Genomic DNA, 25,978 nt, shown 5'->3' with positions numbered 1-25,978 from the left:
CATTGAAAATCCTCCTCAGCAATTCTATCCTTTTCCCTCTTCCTTTCTTTAGTCAGCAGGGTCCCATGGTGACCGGTTTTGAAAGAAATCCTCCTTTTCAGCAGTTACCTAGTACCATGGCAACTGGGACGTAAGCAGAGCAGGATAGACCCCACACAAAACAGCTCCAACCGGGCTCCCTCTCTGCCTCTCTAATTTAGCCCTGTCTGAGGCCTGGGGATTGGGCTGAAGGCATCTAAACATGTCCTACCAAGAATCCGTACATATTTCTCTGATTTTGCCCATAAGCATAGCTATATGGGCATATATTAAACTACGTTATGAGAATTCCTGCTCCCCCTCCCCCCAAAAAAAGAACGTATTTAAAGGGTGGGAATGGGTGGTGGGACAGGGACAAGCAGGTAGGCTTTTGGGTTTATATAGTGAGATATGAAAGCTATTTTGTGTTCATAAGGTAGCAGTAAGTTGATGTTAGGGAAAGTCAGAGCCCTAGATATATGGCCTGGTCTGTATTTTGGCACAATACCTCAAGGGATATTTTTAAAATATTCAAGTGACTTTAAAATAGACAAACGACTTTAACAAATACTGAGGGGGTGTAATGCTGTCCGTGGTGCTGAACACTCGATTGTCCCAGATGGTGGTAAGGGGGCTCCGGCGTGCGGTTAAGGAACAACTTTGCTTTTCAGGGTACTAATGAGAGGGGCTGGGGAGAAAGGATCTTTTCCTTCCCATACCGAGCAACTCTGAATGCCCAGCACAAAGCCTTCAGGTGAAAAAATAAAAAAAGTGGAGAAATCTGAGGGTTTTGGTAGTTGAATCTTCCCCTTTTCATATGGAGATTTTTGGTCAGAGCCAATCAGGTCAGAGATTTCTGCTGCTTTGCTCCTGAAAGAAAAAGTGGGGGCAGGAAGAGAGAAGATGGCCACATTTTCCCCTTAAGCCACATGATCCATCTCCCATGTGACACATTCCAGAGCCTTGGAAAGAAGAAGGGAGGGGCACCAAGCGAGTGGGGCTGGGGGCGGGAAGATGGTTTAACAGTCAACCCTGCACAGCGTCATCTTGTCTTCCTACCAGGAAGCAGGCTGTGAGCCAAGGGGAAGGCAAAGGACAGATATGAATGTCTTCCCAAGCTTACTTGGTGGTTTATGGCATTCTCTAAACTTCTATGCAAGGGCTATTGCTGACCAAGAAGACCCAAGGAGACGTTCTCCGATATCAAGTCCAGATGAAGGTATGTGATAAAGATCCCGCGGGATCGCGGCTGAATTTTGGCTCAGAGGACATAATACCTTTTTTTTCCCCAGGCAGTTTGGAGATTTTGCCCTGACTTAGATGCTGGTTAGGGGCTTCTAGATTTGTTACAGGTTCAGAAAAGATGCCTAGGTAGTTCTGTAAAATGAATAATTTACCAAAGTGCCGGTTGAAGAAAAATTGGATGGGCATTTGTGTATAGTGATAATGAATAAAACAAAGCATTCATTGATAAAAAGGATTTTTTTTCCCTCTGAATACCGGAGAGAGGGAAAAATAATATTACCGAGACCAACGAGATTTCATTTTCACTGAAATAAAATCTTGTTTCATCGCTTTTCACGCCCATGTTCCCAGAGGTTATTGGCAGTGGCTTAGGGAGCCTGAGTGGGCACGCATGCCGTTGTTTTGTGCTATGCGCTCATCCTCCTTCTGATGTTCCTGGTACCAGGAGTGCTTGTGATTGCTCCCAGCTCTGGCCGAGGATAGTAGAGACAGTCACAGAATTCCAAATCTTATAAAATTGCTGCCAAGAAGGCCTCTGGGAAGTTCTCAAAGGAATCTACCAAAGTTACAGGCTAAAATAATCTGCCATGGACAGAAGTCTTGGCATCTTTAGTCGTTTCTACCCAATACGAAGAGGGGAGTCTGCAAATTTAAATTTTATTTCATCTTTCACAGACACAAAGTTTTTCATATGTGCAAGGCTCTGCTCTAAGCACCAATAATCATTCGTCTAATCTTTACAATAACCCTATGAGGGAGGTATTATTATTACCTGCATTTTACAGATGAAGAAACTGAGGCACAGAGAAGCTAGGGAACTTTCCCAAGGTCACACAGCAAATAGTAGGGCCAGGAGGTGGACCCAAGAAGCTTGATTCCGAGTCTGTGCTGTTAACCACTGAACATTCTGCCTCCCTACTCCTTTTATTTCAAATGATGTCAACAGTTTGGCTGCCTCAGAAATTTTTTTTTCTACTGACCCTCCTGGAAGATTGAATCAGTTTGCTCTGCTTAAACAGATCCCCAGTGAAATACATATTTAATCTTGAATTATCCCGACAGTCACATTCTGTACCCCCAAATAACTCATTAAGTAATTGCCTGTTCTTCCCTTGTACTGTATAGATATTTGGTAGTAAAACATGATGTTACTATGGTGACCAAGTGATGTCTAAAGGAAAAAAAAAATCTAGAATTACATCGTGGTTGATATTTTTTTAATTGAACCTGGAAATATTCTTCTATCCTCAAACCCTAGTAACAAGACTGGCTTAAGCGTATTGTGTTTAAAGACACTTACCTGGTTCTGAAGATAAAATAAATAGATTAAAAGCTTCTTTCAAATTACACATACAAACTCTGATGTCAAATCTACTAGATTTATTGTTTTAAAATAATGTATATCATTACACTTCAAAATAGATCGTAAATTATTCTAGATTTTTAAGGGTAAAAGAGGCAGTTTGTCAGGATTTTTTTTTTAATTGTGGTAAAACATATATAAAGGAATTTAATGCTGGAAATTTCTGAGAGGTAAGTATTCCAGGGTTTTGAACTAGTTCAAACTGATTCAGTCATGGCCAATAGCTGAACGGATCTGAATTTTGTTTTATTTTTATTGGGTTTTAGGTGAAAGCTTACAGTGCAAATTAGTCTCTTCTTCAAAAATTTATATGTACTTTTTTTGGTAACATTGGTTGCAATCCCCACAATGTGTCAGCACTCTCCCCCTCTCACCCTGGGCTCCCTATGTCTATTGGTCCAGTTTTCTTGTCCCTTGCTGCCTTCTTGTTTTTACTTTTGGGCAGATGTTGCCCATTTGATCTCATAAGCTTGACTGAACTAAGATGCGTGTTCCTCATGTGTGCTATTGTTTGCTTTATAAAAGACCCAAACCAAACCCACTGCCATCGAGTCGATTTCGACTCATAGTTTGTTTTGTAGGTCTGTCTGATTTTTAGCTGAAAGGTGGACTTTGGGAGTGGCTTCAGTTCTGAGTAAGCAGCGTGTCTAGGGCCCATAGTCTTGAGGGGGGGTCCTCCAGTCTCTGTCAGACCAGTAAGTCTGGTCTTTTTTGGTGAATTTGAATTTTGTTCTACATTTTTCTCCAGCTGTGTCTGGAACCCTATATCGTAATCCCTGTCAGAGCTGTCGGTGGTGGTAGCTGTGCACCATCTAGTTCTTCTGGGTGAATTTTTACAATTTGGGTGGTCTGGATCAGTAACTGGAACAGAAAAAATTACAGATCAAAGCCCTGAAATGGTAGACTCGGAAGAGGTGTAATGAGTCCTTTCAGGAGCCAAATGCATGAGATTGGATTATTGCTAGGACTATGGAGAGCGACATACATTCAGAGTGGAGCAGTCAGCCGCCATCTTTGAGCAGGACACCGTTTCCTACTCTGCTCAAAATTCGACAGGCAAGAGATTAGGTTGCTGTGCAATGTGCTACGTTGCCCTTGCTTCTAAGAGGGAGATTAAGTTTCTAGCAAGGCATCAACCTGTAATTCTTTCCATTCTGGTTACCATTCTGATTCACTCAAATTCTAAAAATTCAGGTCTGTTGTGGTATCGCTTCCTTGGCCATGACTGAATTGGGAAGAACGAGTTTGAAGCCCTAAATTATTACCACCCTTTGGTCTGTGTAGATTCCCTTCTGGCCCTTGACAATAAATGATGACTGGTCTCATTCCTGTATGCTGTGGGAAAACTAAGACAAGCTACTAGGTCTAAGATACAAAGAGACAGAAAAGGAACAGGAATCTCAAATATGTGTAATTCTTTACTAAATGAGGTGCTTCCATTCAGGGTTTCATTGCTGAGTTGACTCTGAGGAGTATCCCCTGCATTACCAAACTTTTGTCCTTTAGATTAAGTCTTTGATCCCTGCTAAAATCTACACTTCCTCGGGGCAAGTAACACTTGTACTATATCATGGTCACCTGAAGTGAGCTTCTTGAGAGAAGGGACTTTATCCTTCCATCTTTGTACTTTTAGCACTTTGCGCCGTGTCTGGTTTATGGTAAGCTCTTGCTCAGTTTATACTTTTGCATGAAGAAGAGGGAGACTCTAGACTGACAGCGTTCTGCTGGAGCCAAATTGGGGGCCCATGCCTATTTCGTTTTGCATATAGGGAGGACAATAAAGAGGCAAATGTGTAGTAAGAAAGATCTTGGTAGTAGTCAAAATTATTCCTAAAGTTTATATGTGGTAGTCATGGCTGGCCCTGGAGCAGTAGCAAACTAGGGTTCAGGAAGTATTTATAAATTCTTTCTTGGGGATCACCAATCCCCCTGATATTTTTATTAATACCTAACGTAAAGTTCTTATGATATTTTTATTTATATCTAGATGGAGGCACCCCTAACAGTCTCTTTTCCTCTGTTACTTTGCCGGACACCATTTCCTGACTCTGAAACAGTTTATCTTAGGGTTGAGAGTGGATGACTTTAGGTCCACACCTGCCCTAGGCAGTCCACTCCTAATCCAAGCTCCTAGTCCCCAGAACACTCCATAGAGAGCTCACAGGACTGCAGGACTCCTCCCTAGAGAACCCTGGGGTCTTCAGTGTCAAGTATGAGTTGGGGCCAGACTGCCTTTCCAAACCATGGCAGTTAGGAACTGAATGCAAAGGATTGTCTCAGGGCATATTGAAAGCATGTTTAGGATTTGAGTTCAAGGTAGCAGGCTAACTAGGCTTAAAATAGTTCCCTCCTAATAGTGTATGCAAATGTAACTCATTCCATTATCTTCCGTGTAACTAAATCATTAAGGAGAGGAAGATGGGGCATTCTTCATAAGCCACAGGTCCTTGAATCCTACCAGTCACGCTCCTTTGCCCCAGTGTTACCTGCAGAGTGAGCTGCAGAAAAGAAACAATAGCACTGCTGCAAGCACAGAACAGCTGGGGAGGGCTGCATGCCCAATACACAGGCACGCACACGCACGCAGCCTTCTCTGATAAGCAGGGCTAGTGCGCATGAGAGACTTAGATTTGGAAGCCTATATGGGCTTCCTACTCATCCCTTTGAAATCTAAAAGGGAGAAACCTACTCAACCAGCTAAATGAGAGAAGATAGAATACACAGAGAAAGTGGATAGTTTTCCTGTTGAGGTGAGTCCTTGCCAGGTATGCTTTCTACCTGGGGGTTAAGAGTACAAGAGGAATTAGGATGAAGGTCCATGAGCCTTGTTATGGATTGGATTGTGTCCCCCCAAAATGTGTGTCAACTTGGCCTTGATTCCTAGTATTGTGTGACTGTCTACCATTTTGTCATCTGATGTGATTTTCCTATGTGTTGTAAATCCTACCTCTATGACGTTAATGAGGCAGGATTAGAGGCAGTTGTATTAATGATGCAGGACTCAATTTATCAGATTAGGTATTTTCAGTCAATCTCTTTTGAAATATGAAAGAGAGACGTGAACAGAGAGACAGGGGGACCTCATTACCACCAAGCAAGAAGAGCCAGGAGTGTGTGTTCTTTGAACTGGTGGGTTCACTGTGCTGGGAAGCTCCTGGACCAGGGGAAGGTTGATGACAAGGACCTTCCTCCAGAGCTGACAGAAAGAGAAAGCCTTCACCTGGAGCTGACACCCTGAATTTGGACTTCTAGCCTACCAGACTGTGAGAGAATAAATTTGTTAGAGCTATCCACTTACGGTATTTCTGTTACAGCAGCACTAGATAACTACTATAGCACGGATGAAGGAAACAAGGGCCTGCCTGTCTTTCAGTCACAGTAACTTGGCCTGCAAGTGTACCCTGAAAGTCAGGCCCTGCCAGTCAGATTATCAAATCCTTTCTTTCCTACAGTGTATGTGTGCTGGGGTGCGGGGGTGGGGGGAGACGAAGGAATAGAGAGAAAGACCAGAATGTGGATGCAGTTTCTCCACTATGGACCAAGGCGGAAAAAACAAACAAAAAAGGAATGAGAGGGAAGGTGTCCTCTCCAAGAGGACAGTCCAAAAACTAAAAGGGGGGTTACCATGAGTATATTTTCCCATTTGCAGAGTCATTTTCTCTTGGTTAAACCTTTAAAGCAATCATCCGGAGACTTTCGTTTAGCACACTCTCCTAGGCCCTAGATGTATGCCGCGTTTAATCCTCATAGCAGTTCTGTAAGATAAGTATACTTAGCCCCAGTCATGCCTACCCGAAGCTCAGAGAGATTAACCTGCCCGAAGTCACACACAGCAGGGTCTCTCTAAGTCTGTCTGTTTTTACTATATTACAAGTGAAGTTCTTCCTGCATTCTTTAAAATATACATATATATGTATATATCTGGATATTAAATGAATACAAATAATAGTTTTAGGAAAATATGGAGAAATATTAAAGTACAATGAAGAAAATAAAAATCTTGCCACTTATAAACAACCACTTTTAAAATTTTGGTGTATTTCTTCCCAGTCTTTTTCAATGCATATAATGATAACAAAAACATTTGTTGAGCACTTACTTTGTTCCAGGCATTGTTCCAGGCATTGTTCTTAGCTCCTTCCTTGTGTAACTCATTTTATTCTCACAATGAAACAATGAGGTGGGTAGTGTTATTATCCTAATTTTACAGATGAAGACACCGAGTGAGAACAAAGATGTTAAGTAGCTAGCTGAAGGCTACACAGACGGTAAGTGATTTGAAACCCAGGCAGGGCAGTTTTAGAGCAGGACTTCTCAACCTCACCATTATTGGCATTTTGGGCCGGATAATTCTTTCTTGTGGTAGGTGCCTTGTGCATTGCAGGATGTTTAGCAGCATTGCTGGCCTCTACCCACTAGATGTCAGTAGCGCCCCCCAATCTCCACAGTTGTGACAAGAAAAAATGTCTCTAGACATTGCCAAATGTTCCCTGGGGGGCAAAATTATCTTTAACTGAGAATCACCACTCTAGAGCCCATGCTCTCAACCCCTACACTATACAGCCTCTTCATATTTAAAATGCACATGGAGTGGAATGTCAGTGGCTTTTGTTGTTGTTAGGTGCCATCAAGTCGATTCCAACTCGTAGTGACCCTGTGTACAACAGAACGAAACACTGCCCAGTCCTGCGCCATCCTCACAATTGTTACTATGCTTGAGCCCATTGTTGCAGCCACTGTGTCAGTCCATCTCATTGAGGGTCTTCCTTTTTTTCACTGACCCTGTACTTTACCAAGCATGATGTCCTTCTCCAGGGACTGATCCCTCCTGATAACATGTCCAAAGTATGTGAGACGTAGTCTCACCATCATTGCTTCTAGGGAGCATTCTGGTTGTACTTCTTCCAAGACAAATTTGTTGCTCCTTCTCGCAGTCCATGGTCTAGTCAATATTCTTCGCCACCACCACAATTCAAAGGTGTCAGTTCTCCTTCTTTGGTCTTCCTTATTCATTGTCCAGCTCTCGCAGGCATATGAGGCAATTGAAAACAACATGGCTTAGGTCAGGTACACCTCAGTCCTCAAGGTGACATCCTTGCTTTTTAAACTTTAAAGAGATTTGCAGCCGATTTGCCCAATGCAATGTGTCTTTTGACTTCTTGACTGCTGTTTCCATGGGTGTTGCTTTTGGATCCAAGTAAAATGAAATCCTTGACAATCTCAGTCTTTTCTCCCTTTATCATGATGTTGCTTATTGAGTGGATTTTTGTTTTCTTTATGTTGAGGTGTAATCATACCAAAGGCTGTGGTCTTTGATCTTCATCGGTAAGTGCTTCAAGTCCTCTTCACTTTCAGCAAGCAAGGTTGTGTCATCTACATAGTGCAGGTTGTTAATGAGCCTTCCTCCAATCCTGATGACCTGTTCTTCTTCATATAGTCCAGCTTCTTGGATTATTTGCTCAGCATACAGATTTAATATGTATGGTGAAAGGGTACAACCCTGTCACACATCTTTCCTGACTTTAAACCACACAGTGTCCCCTTGTTCTATTTGAACAACTGCCTCTTGATCCACATACAGATTCCTGCTTTATAAGATCATAAATAGAAGATTGCTTCCAGGAAAAAAAAAAAAAATCTGTACCGTTTGTCTAGTACTTAGCTTTTGCTTACCCATATTTTTGGTCACTCTAGTATTCACCTCATGGTCTCTGCACACTATTTCTTCCGGATCTTTGGGCTTCCACTCCTGCTACTCTGTCCCTATATCCTCAATTCTAATTCCTGAAAGAGAAATAATCTGATTGGTCCACAGCATTCATGCGTGGACAGGCAACTTCATAGGCCATTGGTCAGTTTACAAGTTGCTCCTTCTTGAGTAGATAGATGCCCACCCCTTATCCAATCAACTATGCACCATGGGGTCAATTACTACAGAACATAGCTCCTGGTGCTTAACAAGTTACATAGGTCAATTTGTCCCAGTAAAGAATCCCTAACAAGCAGACTAAGCATCAAGCTTTCAGAGCTTGATGCTTCTTCCTGTCATTTCTCTCTTCCTTCTCATCTTTACCATTGATCACCTTCTTCCATTGGTCCAAAGTTTTTTATTCCATAGCCTATTAAAGATTTTCTGTAGGGTCACTATGAGTTGGAATCGACTCGGCAAGTTTAGTCTTGGTATTCTATCCCATTATATACACACTCATGCACGTGCACCCCCTCCTAAAATGTGACTTTCTTTAAAAAAAGCATTACACCTGAAAAAAAACAAAAAAAGGAAACAACCTTAATGTCTAACGAGTGGGGGAAAATTAAATAAATTATGGTAGATCTGTACGCTGCAATATTATGCTGTCAAGTTTTTTTTAATTGAACTTTAGATGAAGGTTTACAGAACAAACTAGTTTCTCCTCAAACAGTTAGTATACACATTGTTGTATGACATTGGTTAACAACCCCAGGACATGTCAACACTCTCCTTGACTTCCCTCCTACTTCCCAGTCCCTGCCCCAGGGCTGGTGTGCCTCTTCAGTCTTGTTTTCTTCCTTGGGCCTCTTCAATCTTTGGCTGAAGAGTGAACCTCAGAAGTGGACTAATTACTCAACTGAAAGGGTGTCCAGGGGCCATACTCTCAGGGTTTCTCCAGTATCTGTCAGGCCAGCTAGTCTGGTCTTTCTTTTTGAATTAGAATTTTTTTCTACATTTTTCTCCAGCTCTGTCCTGGACCCTCTATTGTGATCCCTGTCAGAGCAGTCAGTGGTGGTAGCCGGGCACCATCTCATATTGGACTCAGTCTGGTGGAAGCCATGGTAGATGTGGTCCATTAGTCCTTTGGACTAATCTTTCCCTTGTGTCTTTAGTTTTCTTCATTATTCCTTGCTTCCAAAGGGGTGAGACCAGTGGAGTGTCCTAGATGGCCGCTCACAGGCTTTTAAGACCCCAGACGCTACTCACCAAAGTAGAAGGTAGAACATTTTCTTTATAAACTGTGTTACGCCAATTGATATGCTGCCAATTTTTTAAATGAAGTAAAGCTTTATGGTACTTCTAAATATATTCTTAATATGTTACAAGGGGAAAAAGCAAAATTGGGCCAATACATATAGCATGATTTCACTTTTTAAAATGTGTATGTAAAAATGTTTTTTGACGTATAAAATAGAAAATACTTGTAAAAGATACACACTAAACCATTATTACAGATTATGTCTGGAGAGTAAAACTCAATAGGTGGAAGGGGGTGTCGTAGTTATCTAGTGTTGTTATAACAGAAATACCACAAGTGGGTGGCTGTAACAAACAGAAATTTATTTTCTCACATTTAGGAGGCTGGAAGTTTGAATGCAGCCTCAGTGGCCCCAGAAAGTCTGAATTCTATGAGAATTTAAAATTCTGTTCCACTTTCCCCCTTTTGATCAACATTCTTCTATAGGATCTTTGATCAAAACATTCAGTTATGGTAGCCAGGCACCATCTAGTTCATCTGATCTCATGGAACCATTTAGGCACTCATTTCATTCCCTTCTCCTATTCCTGACTGTCTTTCTCTGTTGCTCCAGGCAACTAGAGACCAATTGTTGTACCTTGGATGGCTGCTTGCAAGCTTTTAAGACCCGGGGCACTATGTATTGAACTAGGAGGTAGAACAGAAACACTAAACACATTATTAGGACAATTAACTGGGATGTCCCTTGAAACCATGAGCTAAGCCTCCAAACCAAGAAATCAAATCCCATAAGGTGCTTGGTTGTATATAAGCAGGCTTAGCAGTGACTTTTTTTTTTTTTTTTTTTGTAGATATATATATCACACAACATTTGCCAGCTCAACTTTTTACAGGTGTAAACTTACAGCCATCAGTTATATTAATCAGCTGTACAACTCTTAGCCTTAAACAGTGTGAATTTTTCATTACCATAAACAGAAATTGAATGTTCCATAAGCAATGACTCACCTTCTCCCTCTCTCCCACCCCTGATAACTACTAATAAATTTTGGTTTCTATACATTTACCAGTTCTTGTTTTTTTTATATAAGTGAAGTCATACAATATTTGTCTTTTTGTGGTTGCCTTATTTCACTCAGCATAATGTGTTCAAGCTCCATCCATGTTGTAGCATGTATCAGGACTTCATTTCTCTTTCTAGCTGAGCAGTATTCCATTGTATGTATGTACCACATTTTTTTAATCCATTCATCCGTCGATGGGCATTTAGGCTGTTCCCACCTTTTGGCTATTGTGAATAGTACTGCAATGAACACTGGTGTACTATGTCTGTTCATGTTGCTGCTTTTGGTCTCTTGGGTATATTCCTAGCAGTGGGATTGCTGGGTCATATGGTAGTTCTATTTTTAGTTTTTTGAGGAGCTACCACACTGTTTTCCACAATGGCTGTACCATTTTGCCTTCCCACCAGCAGTGGATAATTATTCCAATTTCCACACATCCTCTCCAACATTTGTTATTATTATTTTTTTTATCTTAGCCATTATAGCCATTCTAGTGGGAGTGAAATGGTATTTCGTTGTCTTTTTGATTTGCATCTCCCTCATGGCTAATGACATTGAGCATCTTTTAATGTGTTTGGTGGCCGTGTGAATACCCTCTTTGATGAAATGTCTGTTCAAGTCTTTTACCTATTTTTTGACCAGGTTGTTTGTGTTTTTGTTATTACATGGGGTTTTCATTGGCTAATTTTCAGAAGTAGGATATCAGGCCTTTCTTCCTAGTCTATCTTAGTCTGGAAGTTCTGCTGAAACCTGTCCACCGTGGGTGACCCGGCTGGTATTTGAAATACTGGCGGCATAGCTTCCAGCATCACAGCAACATGCAAGCCACCACAGTACAACAAACTGAGAGACAGGTGGCAGGCTTAGATATCTAGTGGAAATTAAGTTTCTCCAAAATAGAATTATGGGTTTCCAGCTACCCAGTTTTTTCCCCTCAGACCCTTAAACCTAGCATTTGTCCCCATCCTTAATTCTATCACACATCAGTAAATCTTGTTGACTCTGTCTCCAAAATATTTTCAATATTCATCTATTTTTTTTTTTTTTTTCCACCTACACTGCTACCACACTGGTCTAAGCCACCAACATTTCTTACCTAGATGATTGCAATAGCTTCCTAACTGGTCTCCCCACTTATACTCTTGGCTACCTACACAGCAACTAAAGTTGTGTTTTTAAAACATAAATCAGGTCATATTCATATCACTTCTTTGATTAAAACCTGCAATGAATTTCACTGCAATAAGAATAAAATCCATGGCCTATAATGTCCTACGTGATCTTACCCCTGATTATATCAGGTGCCATATTCTTCCACATTCATATGCTCCAGCCACTTAACAAGCTTATTCCTGCCCTAGGTCTTTGCACTTATTGTTCCCTCTGCCTAGAATGCTATTCTAGTTTTTGCATGGCTGGCTTCCTGTCATTGGGGTTTCAGCTCCAGTGTCACCTCTTCAGAGAATACTCCTTTGACCAATCCATCTAAAATAAAACCCCAGTACAGTCAGGATGCTTCCAGATGCCAATAACAGAAAACTCAAAGTAGCTTAAGCCATAAAGACATTTATTGCATGTTTAATAAGATGTGTGGAGGTGGGTATTCTAGCAGCCCCACAATGTCAGGGCTCTAGTTGGTATATCTCTGTGAGTCTCAGGATTTCCTTTAACTGCGTAAAACACCACCCAATGTCCTGACATCTTCACAGGACAGTTCACAAAGGCAAGAAGCAGAGTGGTAGCCAGGCCCATAAGACTGAATGTTCCCCACATACCCCTTTCCATTTTATCAAGCAGGAAAAATTTTCCCAAGAGCCTCCCAACATCCTGTCAAGAGACTTTGTCTTATCTCAGTGGCCAGAAGCAGATGATGTTGATGTGACCATCTCTAACAGCAAGGGACGTTGGGGAAGTGATTATCTTGCCTTTTCAGCCTCTTGAGTGAGAGAAGGCTCAAGAGTTGGACAGAAGCTGGGAATAGCCATTGAGTGACCAACCAACCATATGCCATTCCATCCCCCATAGATCCTGGATTCCTCATTCTGCTTTATTTTTACCCATAACACTAACCATTTCGGAATTAGTTATATGCTCTTTATTATCTGATCCCCCTACTAGAGATAAGCTACATAAAAGCAGAGAACTTATCTGTCTTGTTTAACGTCTATATCCTCAGCAATTAGCACAATCCTGGTTCATACTAAGTGGTCAAAAAGTATTGGGTAATGTATGATTGAAGACTATTTTGCATACACCATCATAACAAAGTATGTAGTCATTTCTTAGGGTGAATTTTCTTGATGTTTATTTCTCTTTTTCTTTTCCATTTTATCTTACTTTAAAGACTTGGTGTGAACCCCAACCCTAATTGCCACCGAGTCAATTCTGACTCAAAGTGACCTTGTAGGACAGAGTAGAACTGCCCCATAGGGTTTCCAAAGATGTGATCTTTTCTTCCGTGGAGCAGCTGGTGGGCTACAATCGCTGACCTTTTCATTAGCAGCTGAGTGTTTAACCTCTGCACTACCAGGGCTCCTTTTTTGTGTGAATGGTAGAGAGAAAAGTAAGGTAAACAAACAAACAAAAAAACTGTTGCTGTCGAGTCAATTCTGACTTATAGCGACCCTATAAGACAGAGTAGAACTACCCCGTAGGGTTTCCAAGGAGCGGCTGGTGGATTTGAACTGCTTTTGGGATAGCAGCGAGCTCGTAACCACTGTGCTACTAGGGCTTCTCAAGTAAGGTAGGAATGCTTATCTGATCGAACTAATTTGGGAAGGACTTTCTTTTAGAAAGAACATTTTGGGTCATGTTTTATCCAGTATTACAAACCTGGAGCTGTATCCCTTCTCACAGAACCCAACTCAATGGCAGTAGGGCTGAAAATATAAAAACTAAAAACTTTACATGTCTATGGGAGTGGTCACCTACAAAAAGGTGGCAACATGAACTAACATTTTTCCCTGCAACATGGTTTGCAAAGAATTCTGGGGGAAATGCAGCGTATGGTCAACATAATCCTTCATGTGGGGAAAGGCTTCGGTTCCTTTCTGTTCTATTCCTTTGGAGACTTGTAGGGTATTTATCCTAACGGCTGTCTATTTCTACATAAAACTATCAAGTAGGTGAAATTTACCTTCTCCACCTCGGCCTTGCACCTTTCACTTACCCCTTCTCGTAATGGCACCCCATCTTCATCTTCTCAGATACTGAGTGTCCTTATGACTTTTGTTTTTGACATTTCTTCTGTTTTCATTTTCACCAAGATCATAGATCTTAGATATTGAAGTTTGGTCTCGGACATTACTACTGTACTGATAAAGTGTAAACATGTTCACCCTTTTAAAAACATTTACATCTTAATAGACACCTGGACTTTAAAAGAATGACGCTCTAATTGTGAGAAAGGTGGGGTGTTAGAAGCCTTCCTTGCTTCCTAAAATCATGCCAAGGATGCTGACCCTGCTTACTTCTGATATTTTAAGAATTCAAAGAAAGGTCGAGGTGATGGAAGAGTAATAGTTCCTTAAATCCAGGTATCCAGAATGCACCCAGGAATTTTCAGTGGGTGTTATGGCCTGTTTTGTGAGTTTGGAAGAGACTGTTTTGAAAACCTCTCTTTGCTCAAAAAGCAGGGCTTCGAATCTGTTCTTCCCAGTTCAGCCACAGCCAAGGAAGTCACATCGGAACTGATTCAGAATTTTAGAATTTGGGTGAACTGGAACAGTAACTGGAACTGGAAAAATTACAGGTGGAAGTCCTGCTAGATACTTAATCTCCCCTTAGAAAGCAAGGGCGGCATATGCATTGCATAGCAACCAAATCTCTTGCCCCTCGGATTTTCAGCAAAGTGGGAAACAGTGGTGTCCCACTTAAAGCTGGCAGCTGACCACGCTGCTTTGAGTGTGCGTGGCTCTTCACAGCCCTGCCAATAATTCAGTCTAAGGCATTAGGCTCCTGAAAGGGCTCACGACACCACTTCCAGGTCTCCCATTCTAGGGCTTCGACCTGTAATTTTTCCCATTCTGGTTACCATTCTAGATCACCCAAATGGGAAAAATTTGTGTCTGTTCTCGTTTCACTGGCCGTGACCGAACCGGTTCAAACCAGTTCAAAACCCTGTCAAAAAGTCACCCCTCAATATCCAAAAGCATCATCAATATCCAAATATAAAGAAAATGTGCCCAGCCTGATCTCAGGAAATTGCTCCCAGTTGGGAAACATAGGCACAGAGCTGGAAATATTATGGAGGAATATTTGTACGTACCATACATGAGGAATAAAGGCAAAAGAGGCATTAGAGAAAATGGCAGGCTTGTAAGCCTGTGACACCAGAAGTCTCAGGTGGTGGAGGGGAAGCTCTGTTTTCACTGGAAGTGTGAGTTTGCAATTACTCAAAATTATCTAGTGAAAATAATTTAAGTTCAATGGATTCTACTTGCTTATGGAAATGTTTTCTTCAAAAAGACATATTCAATCCAGTTATATTACATATTTTGATGTAGGATGTAGAAAAGAATTTGATCTGGCTAATATGTCACTATAAAATCATGCCCAACTTGGAGAAAGGTTGTGTTTATTTATTTGGAACCCGATGATTTTCCTTTAAAAACAAGGTCATAAATGATGATTATGCACCCAGGCCCCTTCATAAAAGTCACCTATCCTTCACAAAGCTAAATTCTGTAACTAATGTTAATATTATCACTGTAGTATGCGATGTGTGATATGGTTACTAAATTTTGGTTGTCACATGGCTGACAATAATAAGAGTGCTAATGTTTTGCAGCAGTTACTATATGCCAGGCACTGAGCTAGGTGTTTTATAGAACTACATAAAGATAATGTTTATCGAGTAGTCTTTCCAGGGAGGCTTACATGTATGAATTCCTTTAACTCCTATGTATACATTATCTCACTTAATCCTTGAGATAATCAAATGAGATAGGAACTAATTATCCTCATTTTACAGATAAGAAGACTAAGGCTCAAGAAGGTTAAGCAACTTGACCAAAGTTGCACAGCTAGTTAGTGAGTGACAGAAATGGGATTTATTTCAGCTGAACAACTTCAAAGCCCACATACACAAACATTATGCTGTACTCCTATACTGTGAGATGAAATTTTTTTTTTTTTTTTTAGCAAAAGATTATGTTGGGGGTGTAGGTTTGCCAGATTTAGCAAGTAAAAATACAGGGCAACCAAGGTCGAGAAGGGGAGAGTGTTGACATGTCATAGGGTTGGCAACCAATGTCACAAAACAATATGTGTATTGTTTAATGAGAAACTAATTTGCTCTGTAAACCTTCACCTAAAGTACAAAAAAAAAAAAAAAAATACAGGGCACCAGTTTAGTATTACGTGGATATACTTATACTAAAAAATTATTTGTTATTTGAAATTTACATTTAATAAATTATTTATTAAATAATATCTAGCAACCCTGTGTGGGTGGTACATTGTGAGAATATGTCTTACCTTCTCTGGTTTTCCAACCACAGTCAAGTGGTGGCTACCTGGGCCTTATGTAGTTGCATAAAGCACTTAGCTCAGTGTCCACACCAGAGCCAGAGCCAGGGCCAGCGCCAGAAAGCAAAATGGCTGCTCAGGGAGCTTAAGAAGAGCCTATGCGGCCTCCTCAGCCATTTGTAAATTCAGGAATGTGTATGAGTTCAGGAGCTTCGGGATTGGTTGCTCTGTAAGCCCTACCATACTGCCAATGGTGTGCTGGTAAATGTTTAACAACTGGCTCTCCAGGGAGAAAAAAATCCCTGATTTGTGGTGTTCGTTCATTTTTGTGGTGTAAATATTCCTACCATGGCTGATTCATGATACTAATCTGATATCATTGAACTTGGAGTTGGGAAGAGCTGTGCACAATTGAGTCTTGGGAGTGGTGGCGTCACTAGGGGGTAAGGACGACACCTCCTGACACTGCCAGAGGGGGTGACACGAAAATGGCCCCACAGTCCACAGCAGTGTGTGTATGGGGGGACCAGTGCTGCTGACGGAGGGGCTGCCAAGGCAGTGGTGCCACTGGGGTTGGTGTCACCCATCACCTAGTGCAGTAACTCACGACCCTCCAGCACCTGCCAGTCACTAGGGTTGGTGTTACCCAGTGCGGTAACTTGTCACTACCAACCCCTATCCCCCACCCCCTTCACCTGCCAGCCAGGGTGTGGGCGGCCACACAGAACACTTGCCATTGGGTGGAGAGGAGGGTCTCTTCTTGGCCAATGGGGCAGGAGAGGAGCTGTGGGGAGCTGCAGGGGGAGGGGCGAGGGGGTAGGACTAGGAGGGGTGGGGGTTCTGCCAACAAGGGGGGCGGGTTGCCGGCTGGCTCTGACCACCCCGGGCGAGGGGGTGGTGACACCATTAGTTACTGCACTGGGTGACACCAGTACTAATGACACCACTGCTTGGGAACCTTGCAAGCCAGTTTCGGCCCATCACTGTTACAGGCATTTCCCATTGTAGGCAAATAAACCTACATAATCATGAAGGATTTAAAGACAAAATATCTACCACCATGATATTTTCTAAGTTAAAACAATCTTTAAGAAGGTGATTTCCTACTTGGGGTAATATTGTTCATCAAACCTTTTCTCACTTCAGTTCAAACTGAAGTCTAGAGTTCTGCTTTCCTTCTGGGCTTAAAAGGTAACAATTAATCATCTGTCATATTGAATCTCCAATATTATGTTTTTTATTCTGAAGAAAGGCTATGTTTCCAGACCAACGTGTCTACTGCATTTGATGCTGAGCCTCCATGCAGTATATGGTAGGAGTGATCTTTTTTTTTGCCTTAAAATGTTCACTATGTCACATATTTCTGAGCTAGCATATTTAGCAGGTGTATCTGTGGGTAGGCAAGAAGGCTGTGGGTGAATAACTTTATATTCCCATGCTTGATTAAGGAGTCATGGAAGACCTACCTGTGTACAGCCAGTTTGACTCTCTAAACTCAAACCCAGCCCTTTGTGGCCTCCCTGGGCCTGATGCCCCAATGCTGGTTAACAGCATGGGCTTTGGAGTGAAGCATTCCTGGGGTGACCACTTTCCAACTGTATGACCTTGGAGAAGAACTTCATTTTTTTCATTTGTAAAACTGAGGCAATATTTTCCGACTCCAAAGTTTATATAGCAAGTGCAAAATAAGTATTAGCTATTGGTTGTTCTAATGCGGTAATTGTAATTAATCTAACTGCTCATTAGTAAATGACCTTGTGTATCTGTATCTGTTTAGGTCCAACAAATACTTCCCATTATACAGAAAATGTCCCTGTTTTTCCTCGACCAAATCACGTGAAAATTCAATATTATAAAAATTATAGTATGACATAAAATTTTTGAACAAGTTACAGAAATAAAAATGTTCTTCCTACCGTGTGAGAATTTCTGTGAATCTTTGTAATTTCAGGAGGGAAAAATCAGTTGTTAGGGTTCTTTAAATTGTATTTTTGGTAAAAATTTACACAGCAAATTAGTGTTAGGGTTTTTTGAGTCCAGAAGAAATCTAACTAGCAGTTGATGTGCTTTGCCAGGAGTAGCCTTTGGCAGAACTGTGAACTAAACAAAGTTTGCCCTCTGTGCCTCTCTGTTCCTCTTCTTTGTGGTCCTCCTCCTCCCTCGCATTAGTTTCCAGTCATTCATTTATTTGCCCATCTAACAAAGTATGATTTTCAAAAAGTGAAAATCATGACTCTCATACAAATATAGAATGAACATGTGTCAAAAATCTATTAACTTATTACTGAAGGAATCAAGGAATTAATAAACTTGGTTCCAGGAGCATTTGAGGAAATGAGTATTTATAGGCATTGAAAAAGAAAAAAAAAAAGAACGTCAGAATAGATTGCTGTTGTTGTTAGGTGCCTTTGAGTCAATTTTTGACTCAGAGCGTCCATGTGACAGAATAGAGCTGCCTAGATTGCTAGACACGAAACTGGTTAATGTCCTACAGAGTAATAAGACCATAACCTGTGGGGCTATTTTTTTCTGCTAGACAGAAATTTGCAGATCAACACGTAGCTTCACAGTGTCTGGGCGCTAATCAGATAGTAAATAGCAAAATCAGAATTAATCCTGAGAATTAAATAATCCTTCGAAAGACTCATTTAACAATGCCCCAGCGTGAGGTTCTTTAGAAACTCTATGGGGCAGTTCTACTCTGTCCTATAGTGTCACTATGAGTTGGAATTGACTTGACGGCAACAGGTTTGTTTGTTTCTCGGCATGACGTTAAAAGGTTATGCTATACTTTCTTTTTTTAGAGTTGTGATTTAGATGAAGGTTTACAGAACGGACTAGCTTCTCATGTACTTTCTTTTGCCTTCTTTCCAAGTATTGGATGATTTTTATTAACACAGCCATCCATTTCGTTGTTCTATAAATCTTTATTAATAACTATGTGTCCCAGGGATGTAGAGATAAAAACACAGTCCCTGTCCTCAAAGAACTCATAACCTAATGGGGGAGACCAACACGCAAAATAAAAATTACAGCACAAAATGATAAGACATATTCCCCCGCTCCAGGGTCCTCAGGACCCCATCACTATAGAGGCGCCCCCAGTCAGTATTTGCTGGGTAAAAGCCCCAGTTCTATACCATTTCAACCTATCCACCATTTCCCCCACCCATCGATTAAAATACACCTCTTAGACCTTAGACGGATGGCAAGTAAGTAACCTGATAAATGAATGACTCTTCACTTAGATAATATATTGAGATATATTTTAGTAAGAAGGGCCTTCAGTACCATAACCCAAAGGAGCGTGTCACATGGTAGTCTCAGAATTGGCAGGGAATAGATTGGTTAAACTGGAAAGGAGTAAAGAAGTCTTTCGTGTCACTCCTAAAATTACCACATGTGGATGGCCCTGGACAGCATTACTGACAGAGCAGTTCTTGTATTTCAGATACTCCCTTGAAGACATATTTCCAAATTAATGGAGCAGGGGGGTCATTTCTGAAACTTTACTTTAGGATCCTAAAATTTAGTTACAATCTGGCAGACTTTTTTCTGGAAGGGGGTGCAGGAGTCTGAGGACACCTAAACTGGCTTCACTCTCCCTTGGATGAGGGTTGCTTCATGTAGGAATTGACCTGAGTGACTTCACTCTCAACTGTCCTGCGCTTCTCAAGAGCCATGTTTTCCCCTCTCACCATGGTCACCAATGTTTCAGCTCCCTGAGAATACACAATGATTTTCTATCTCTGCATTTAATTTTCCTAGCAGAGCCACACAGAGCAGGAGTCATTTATTTCAGTTCTCAGTCCTCATGGGTTCAAATCAGTAAATATTTAATAAGCAATTATTAACGTAAAGAACTTCAATGGAAGCTGTGGGGCGTGCAGAGAAGAATAATACCCTCTTCCCAGCAGCCCGTGGTCTAGTGGGGGAAGACAGAAACAATGCAAGTCATTCTAGAGCAGTTGATTCTTAACGTTGGCTGCACATTAGGATCACCTGGGGGCTTTGAAACACCGGAAGCCAGGCCGCACTCCAGACCCATTCAGTTAGAACCCCTGGGGGTGGGACCCAGGCATGAGTGTTTTTTAAAGCTCTCTGGGAGATTCCAATGTGCTGCTCAACTTGAGAACTGTTGCTCTAAAGTAAAACAAACTTGGAAAATGCTGCAGTAAAAGACTAACAAAGTGCTCAATGAAAAAGGGTACCACAGCCATTCTGGATATGCTAATATTCTTATCCACTGTCTGACCACATTTCAGCCATGAGTGCAGAAAATAAAACCTCTCATTGTAACTGTGGGGAAAAATTAGGTCAGTCTGATTGTAGGGCGTTTAGACATTATATCCTCAGAGTGGTATGGTCTAGAGGAAACTACGTCTCTTAAGAGAAGGGCCCAAAGAAGATCAAGCCAGAAAGGTGGCTCCAAAATTTATTCCACATGCTATCTCTCCCCCTCATTCCTTATGCTAACTCTGTCTTCTGGAGTGCTTTTTAACTCTCTTGTCTTCCTGGAGAATTCTTATTCATTCTCTAAGCCCTCAGCTCAACCCTCGCCTCCTTTGTAAAGCCTTTCCTTCCCTCCTCCCACCTCAGGCAAAACAGTTTCCCTATTTTTTCCTGTGCTGCTTAGCTCATTGTAAACATATCTGTTTTCAGAACTTAATTATAATTATGATAGCTGTTTAGTTATACATTTGCCCATATTTATGGACTTTACTTAACCGTTGTTTCCCTAGTACCTAGCACAGTTTCTTGGGTTACTGAATGAGTAAACAGAGCTGCAGAAATTTTAGGTAGCATCAGGAAAGACATGCCATGATCAGGGAACCTGGACTTTGGAACTCCTTGGGCTCCCTCTTCATGTTTCTGAGCACCTAGGCCCTGTGCTTCTTGGTGGTGCTGCTGGAGAAATCAGCAGACAGGCTCATTGGTACAAAGCAGCTGGAGGAAATGATGAAAGGCAGCCTCAGGGGGTTTAGCTGTAGCCTGAGCTGGAGTTCCATTTGCAGTTTTGCTAAGAGAGGAAGACTGAAACAAAAGGGAAGTTCACAGGTTTTAAAGTACATGTATTGACTGAAAAAGTAACAGTGCCACCAATTCCTATTTTATTTAAGCCACAGGCATCCAAAAAAGTTTGGAACAGTGCCTTCTGTCTGGGAACATTGCTTGTTTGTTTTATTTTTTAAACTTTAAATCTTAAAAAAAAATTTTCCATGGAATTTTGTAGGTTTTACACATGTGAGAGTGAAAGATTATTTCAATTTTATGACAGTCACGCATTCCAGATTTTCTAGGACGGTGCTAATTTTAGATCTTATGTCCTGTTTTCAGGCTGTATATCCTGATTTTTCATGCGGAAAATATGGTCACTCTTCTTACAATTGGCTATCAATTGGCCAGCCATGTTTAAAGGCCTTTTAGTGGTTGCAATGTCTAATTATCTTACTTTTTTTTAATAAGAGCTTAAGTAGGGCAGCCTCCTGGACAAAAAGCCTGAAGGCAACATGTGGCACTCACAGTTAGTATATTGCTCTGAGCTCCAGACCTTTGTTGAATATGATTTCTTGTCAGGGCAATATATGTTGCTAACGCTTGTTTCCCTACCAAAAAGTAGTGCAAAAACTCTTCAGGAAGAGATGAGTCTTTAAGAACTGTTCTTTACTGTCATCTCTAAAACCTCAGAAATGGATCTTTCTGAGACCACAGGAGTCCACCGAGAGGGAAACTAGTTCTTCTAGAACCTGCTGTGCTTGTTCGCAGGCTGGCTGGAATCTAAACAACACGAGGGCTAGAAATAGCCCATTGCCTCATTTGAGCTTTTTTAGTTTTAGTGGATAAAATGTTGAAAATATCTATGTTTCTTCTTATCTCTTATCTTAATAACCATAACTGTTATGCTTTCTCTTTCTGTTTAATAGATTCAGGCCAAATTAAACCTTAATAAACAGACTGTGACCCAAATCACCTCAGTTTTAATTGACTAGCCCACATTATACAATCTTTTTCCCTTTGAAAAAGGTGTCTTTATTCTCACTAACACCAAAAAAGAATTAAAAAAAAAAAAAAAGGCAAAATTGTATGGTATTCTTTTATATCTAAGGATCATAAGCTTTTAAAAAGTTGTTGAGTACTGTTCACAGTTACATTTTGTTGTTTTTAATTATCTGACTGCCATAAGCCTCTAGTAACCTGGTTACGTTCTTTGGAGGACATCGTGTATATTTTTCAGTCAATACATTATTTTATAAAACAATAAGAACAGAATAGTGTCAAGATAGATGCTATTGATAGGTGGCCAAGCTATTGGTACATAATCTTTTGGAAAAAGCAAGCTATTTTCAGATGTCATTAAATTAGGAGCTGCTTCTGGCTCATGTAGCAATGTGATGATTGCTTCATGTGCTACCATCATGCTTCTATGATAGAAATTCTGCAATAAGTAAGGCAGGGTGCTTCCCAGTAGCCAGCCAGTCTATTCACAGACTCCAGTTAGTTATTTCCATAGCTGACGTATGTGTGCTTCCATCTGCCCAAGTTTTCTCCTCTTGCAGCCTCACTTCAGTGTTATGACATTCAGGAACTTCTCACATACTTGCCCAGAATTCCAACAGCTTTCTAACTGGAGGTAATACCCTTACCATGAGCCAGTTACGAACTCCCAAAGTCTTTGTGATCCCCAGCGAGTGAAGGCTTGGTATTAGTACTGTTACATTTGACTGAGAGTTCTGGAAGAGAGGGTAAGGCCACAGAGAACCTGAGCTAGGAACAGCTAAAACAACTCTTCGAACGAAAGAGAAATGGGGTCCAGAGCATTTTTAGGATAGACATCGTAAGGTAGTCATGTTATCCTGCCATTGCACAAGTCTTACTCATTGACAAGTGACAACCAACCTAAGTGTCAAATAAGATAGCCTTAGGAACCAACCATTTATGATGCTGTTTTAACAGGAGGCCTCATTCTTCTTTTCTTATCCAGAGCTAAGAAAAAAAAAGTGAATATGGTTTTTGCTCACAGAATGGATAACAGCAAGCCGCCTTTGGTTATTCCTACGCTTCTGGTGCCCCTCCAAAACCACAGCTGCGCTGAAACAGCCACACTTCTGCCAAGCCATGATCTGATGGAATTCTGTAAGGAGCACAGTTGGGAAAGCAACAGAACAGATCTGCGTTATGGACCGAAACCCGGAGAAGTGGCCACAGCCAGCATTTTCTTTGGGACCCTGTGGTTGTTTTCTATCTTTGGCAATTCCCTGGTTTGTTTGGTCATCCATAGGAGCAGGAGGACTCAGTCCACCACCAACTACTTTGTGGTCTCCATGGCATGTGCCGATCTTCTTGTTAGTGTTGCCAGCACGCCTTTCGTCCTGTTTCAGTTCACCGCTGGAAGGTGGACGCTTGGGAGTGCAATGTGCAAGGTCGTACGATATTTTCAGTACCTCACCCCAGGTGTCCAGATCTATGTTCTCCTCTCCATCTGCATAGACCGGTTCTATACCATTGTCTACCCCCTGAGCTTCAAGGTATCTAGAGAAAAAGCCAAGAAGATGATTGCTGCATCGTGGATCTTTGACGCAGCCTTTGTGACCCCAGTGTTCTTTTTCTATGGCTCCAACTGGGACAATCACTGTAATTATTTTCTCCCTTCCTCTTGGGAAGGAACTGCCTATACCGTCATCCACTTCTTGGTGGGCTTTGTGATTCCATCTGTCCTCATAATCTTATTTTACCAAAAGGTCATAAAGTATATTTGGAGGATAGGCACTGATGGCAGAACAGTAAGGAGAACAATGAACATTGTCCCAAGGACAAAAGTGAAAACCATCAAGATGTTCCTCATTTTAAATCTATTGTTTTTGCTCTCCTGGCTGCCTTTTCATGTAGCTCAGCTGTGGCACCCCCACGAACAGGACTACAGGAAAAGTTCCCTTGTTTTCACAGCTATCACTTGGATATCCTTTAGCTCTTCAGCCTCTAAACCGACGCTGTATTCAATTTATAATGCCAATTTTAGGAGAGGGATGAAAGAGACTTTTTGCATGTCCTCGATGAAATGTTACCGAAGCAATGCCTATACGATCACAACCAGTTCAAGGATGGCCAAAAAAAACTATGTTGGCATCTCAGAAATCCCTCCCACAGCCAAAACTATCACCAAAGACTCAATCTACGATTCATTTGACAGAGAAGCCAAGGAAAAAAAGCTTGCTTGGCCCATTAACTCAAATCCACCAAATACTTTTGTCTAATTTCTCAGAATTCAATTATTGTTATGCACCAGTTATTAAAAAGCTTTAACTATAAAAAACAAAAGCTATTATTTTTTTCACTCAATTTTCTGAGGGAAATGTTTTATTTTGTGAAATCCATTCGTCGATGATAGTTTTTGTGGTTTTTATTTTAGTTGCTTCTTGTTTTAGGGGAGGGTACTTTGAACTGCAACAGTCTTTTTAATATATTGTTCTTGTTGTTGTTAGGTGCCATCAAGTCGGTACAACAGAATGAAACACTGCCCAGTCCTCTGCTGTCCTCACCATCATTGTTATGCTTGAGCCCATATTTTGAGGGGCTCATCTTCCAGCAGTATACCAGTGTTCCACTGCTATTCATAAGATTTTCAGTGGCCAGTTTTTTCTGAAGTAGACCAACCAGGTCCTTCTTCCTAGTCTGTCTTAGTCTGGAAGCTCCACTGAAACCTGTCCACCATGGGTGACCCTGCTGGTATTTGATATACTGGTGGCATAGCTTCTAGCATCACAGCAACACCCAAACCACCACAGTGTGACAAATCACACACATGGTAGAGATAGACATACACACACACACACACACACACATATTCATATTCCAGAGTACACAGAGAATGTATATAAAGAATATATCCAGAATGTATAAAGAACTGACAGACAAGTGGTAGTTTAATATATTACATGCATTAAAAAGAAAATGATTTCCTACTCTTTTTTTTTGTTTACCATTAGGTCCAAAAAAGCATAACCCATACACACGCCCTTTATTAATGATTCAACCTAGTTTTATCCTGTTTTTTTCTTCTCCCCCTCTACTGATTTTTTGTAACTACGGGCTTCTGTTACTAACGAAATCCCCCGCCCCCTGTGTCACACATTTCAGAGACTTGTATTTCTTCTAAGTAAAATTTAGAAAGGGTTAATATTTTATATGTTTTTATACTTCCTTCTTCCAAGTAACTGGGGCCCTAGTGGCACAGTGGTTAAGCATTTGGCTGCTATCCAAAAGGTCGGCAGTTCGAATCCCCCAGCTGCTCCTCAGAAACCCTATAGGATCACTGTGAGTCCTTGATGGCAACAGGGTGGGGAAGAAAAAAGCGCAAGTTATCATAAGCAAAGAAGAGTTGGAGCTTGGCCATTGTCATCCTTTCTTGACCTAAGCAGCTGGTGAAGCTATGAAAATTTTGAGGTTAACGGGGGGTTGCCCTCACATCTGTGTCCCGTCTATGCTGTGTCTTGGGTGTTTACTTTCCTTCTTTGAGTTAAATACAAGCAAATGAGCAGGTGCCCTTGCTAAGCATGCCCAGAAAATGCCACAGAGAGAAATGGCAGATGGCGTTTCCCTGTGCTCTGCAATTCAGGCACAGACCTTCAGCTGTCTGGCCCTGTCCTTGTACACCAGGATGGCAAGGGCAAGGGCCACCTTCTTCTGTCTCCTAGATACCCTGATGTGAAACCGTTTCTCCGACCAGAGCCTCTTCCCCCTCACCTCTCCCCAGGTCCCATCACCATACCTTGGCTGAGCTCCAGCTCTTCTTTGCTTATGATAACTTGTGCTTTTTTCTTCCCCACCCTGGTCTTCAGGTTTCTATTAGTTCACATCTAGAATCAGCACAT

General features: G+C 41.3%; 1 protein-coding gene across 1 annotated transcript; it reads left to right on the top strand.

The window, feature by feature from the left end:
• The first annotated feature begins 1,041 nt into the window (after positions 1-1,041).
• GPR19 (G protein-coupled receptor 19) lies at positions 1,042-24,384 on the top strand. Its single transcript, XM_049881504.1, has 2 exons — positions 1,042-1,237; positions 23,092-24,384. The coding sequence occupies exon 2, from the start codon at positions 23,114-23,116 to the stop codon at positions 24,359-24,361; it is 1,248 nt and encodes a 415-aa protein (XP_049737461.1). The 5' UTR covers positions 1,042-1,237; positions 23,092-23,113; the 3' UTR covers positions 24,362-24,384.
• Positions 24,385-25,978: the final 1,594 nt, after the last annotated feature.

This window comes from Elephas maximus, chromosome 4 (genome assembly GCF_024166365.1).
Source record: "Elephas maximus indicus isolate mEleMax1 chromosome 4, mEleMax1 primary haplotype, whole genome shotgun sequence".
Lineage (NCBI taxonomy): Eukaryota > Metazoa > Chordata > Mammalia > Proboscidea > Elephantidae > Elephas > Elephas maximus.
This window is presented reverse-complemented; position numbering and strand designations above follow the sequence as displayed.

Bases quoted from the DNA above. Each gene is read 5' to 3' on its own strand.
- GPR19 (XM_049881504.1), top strand. From the start codon at position 23,114: ATGGTTTTTGCTCACAGAATGGATAACAGCAAGCCGCCTTTGGTTATT.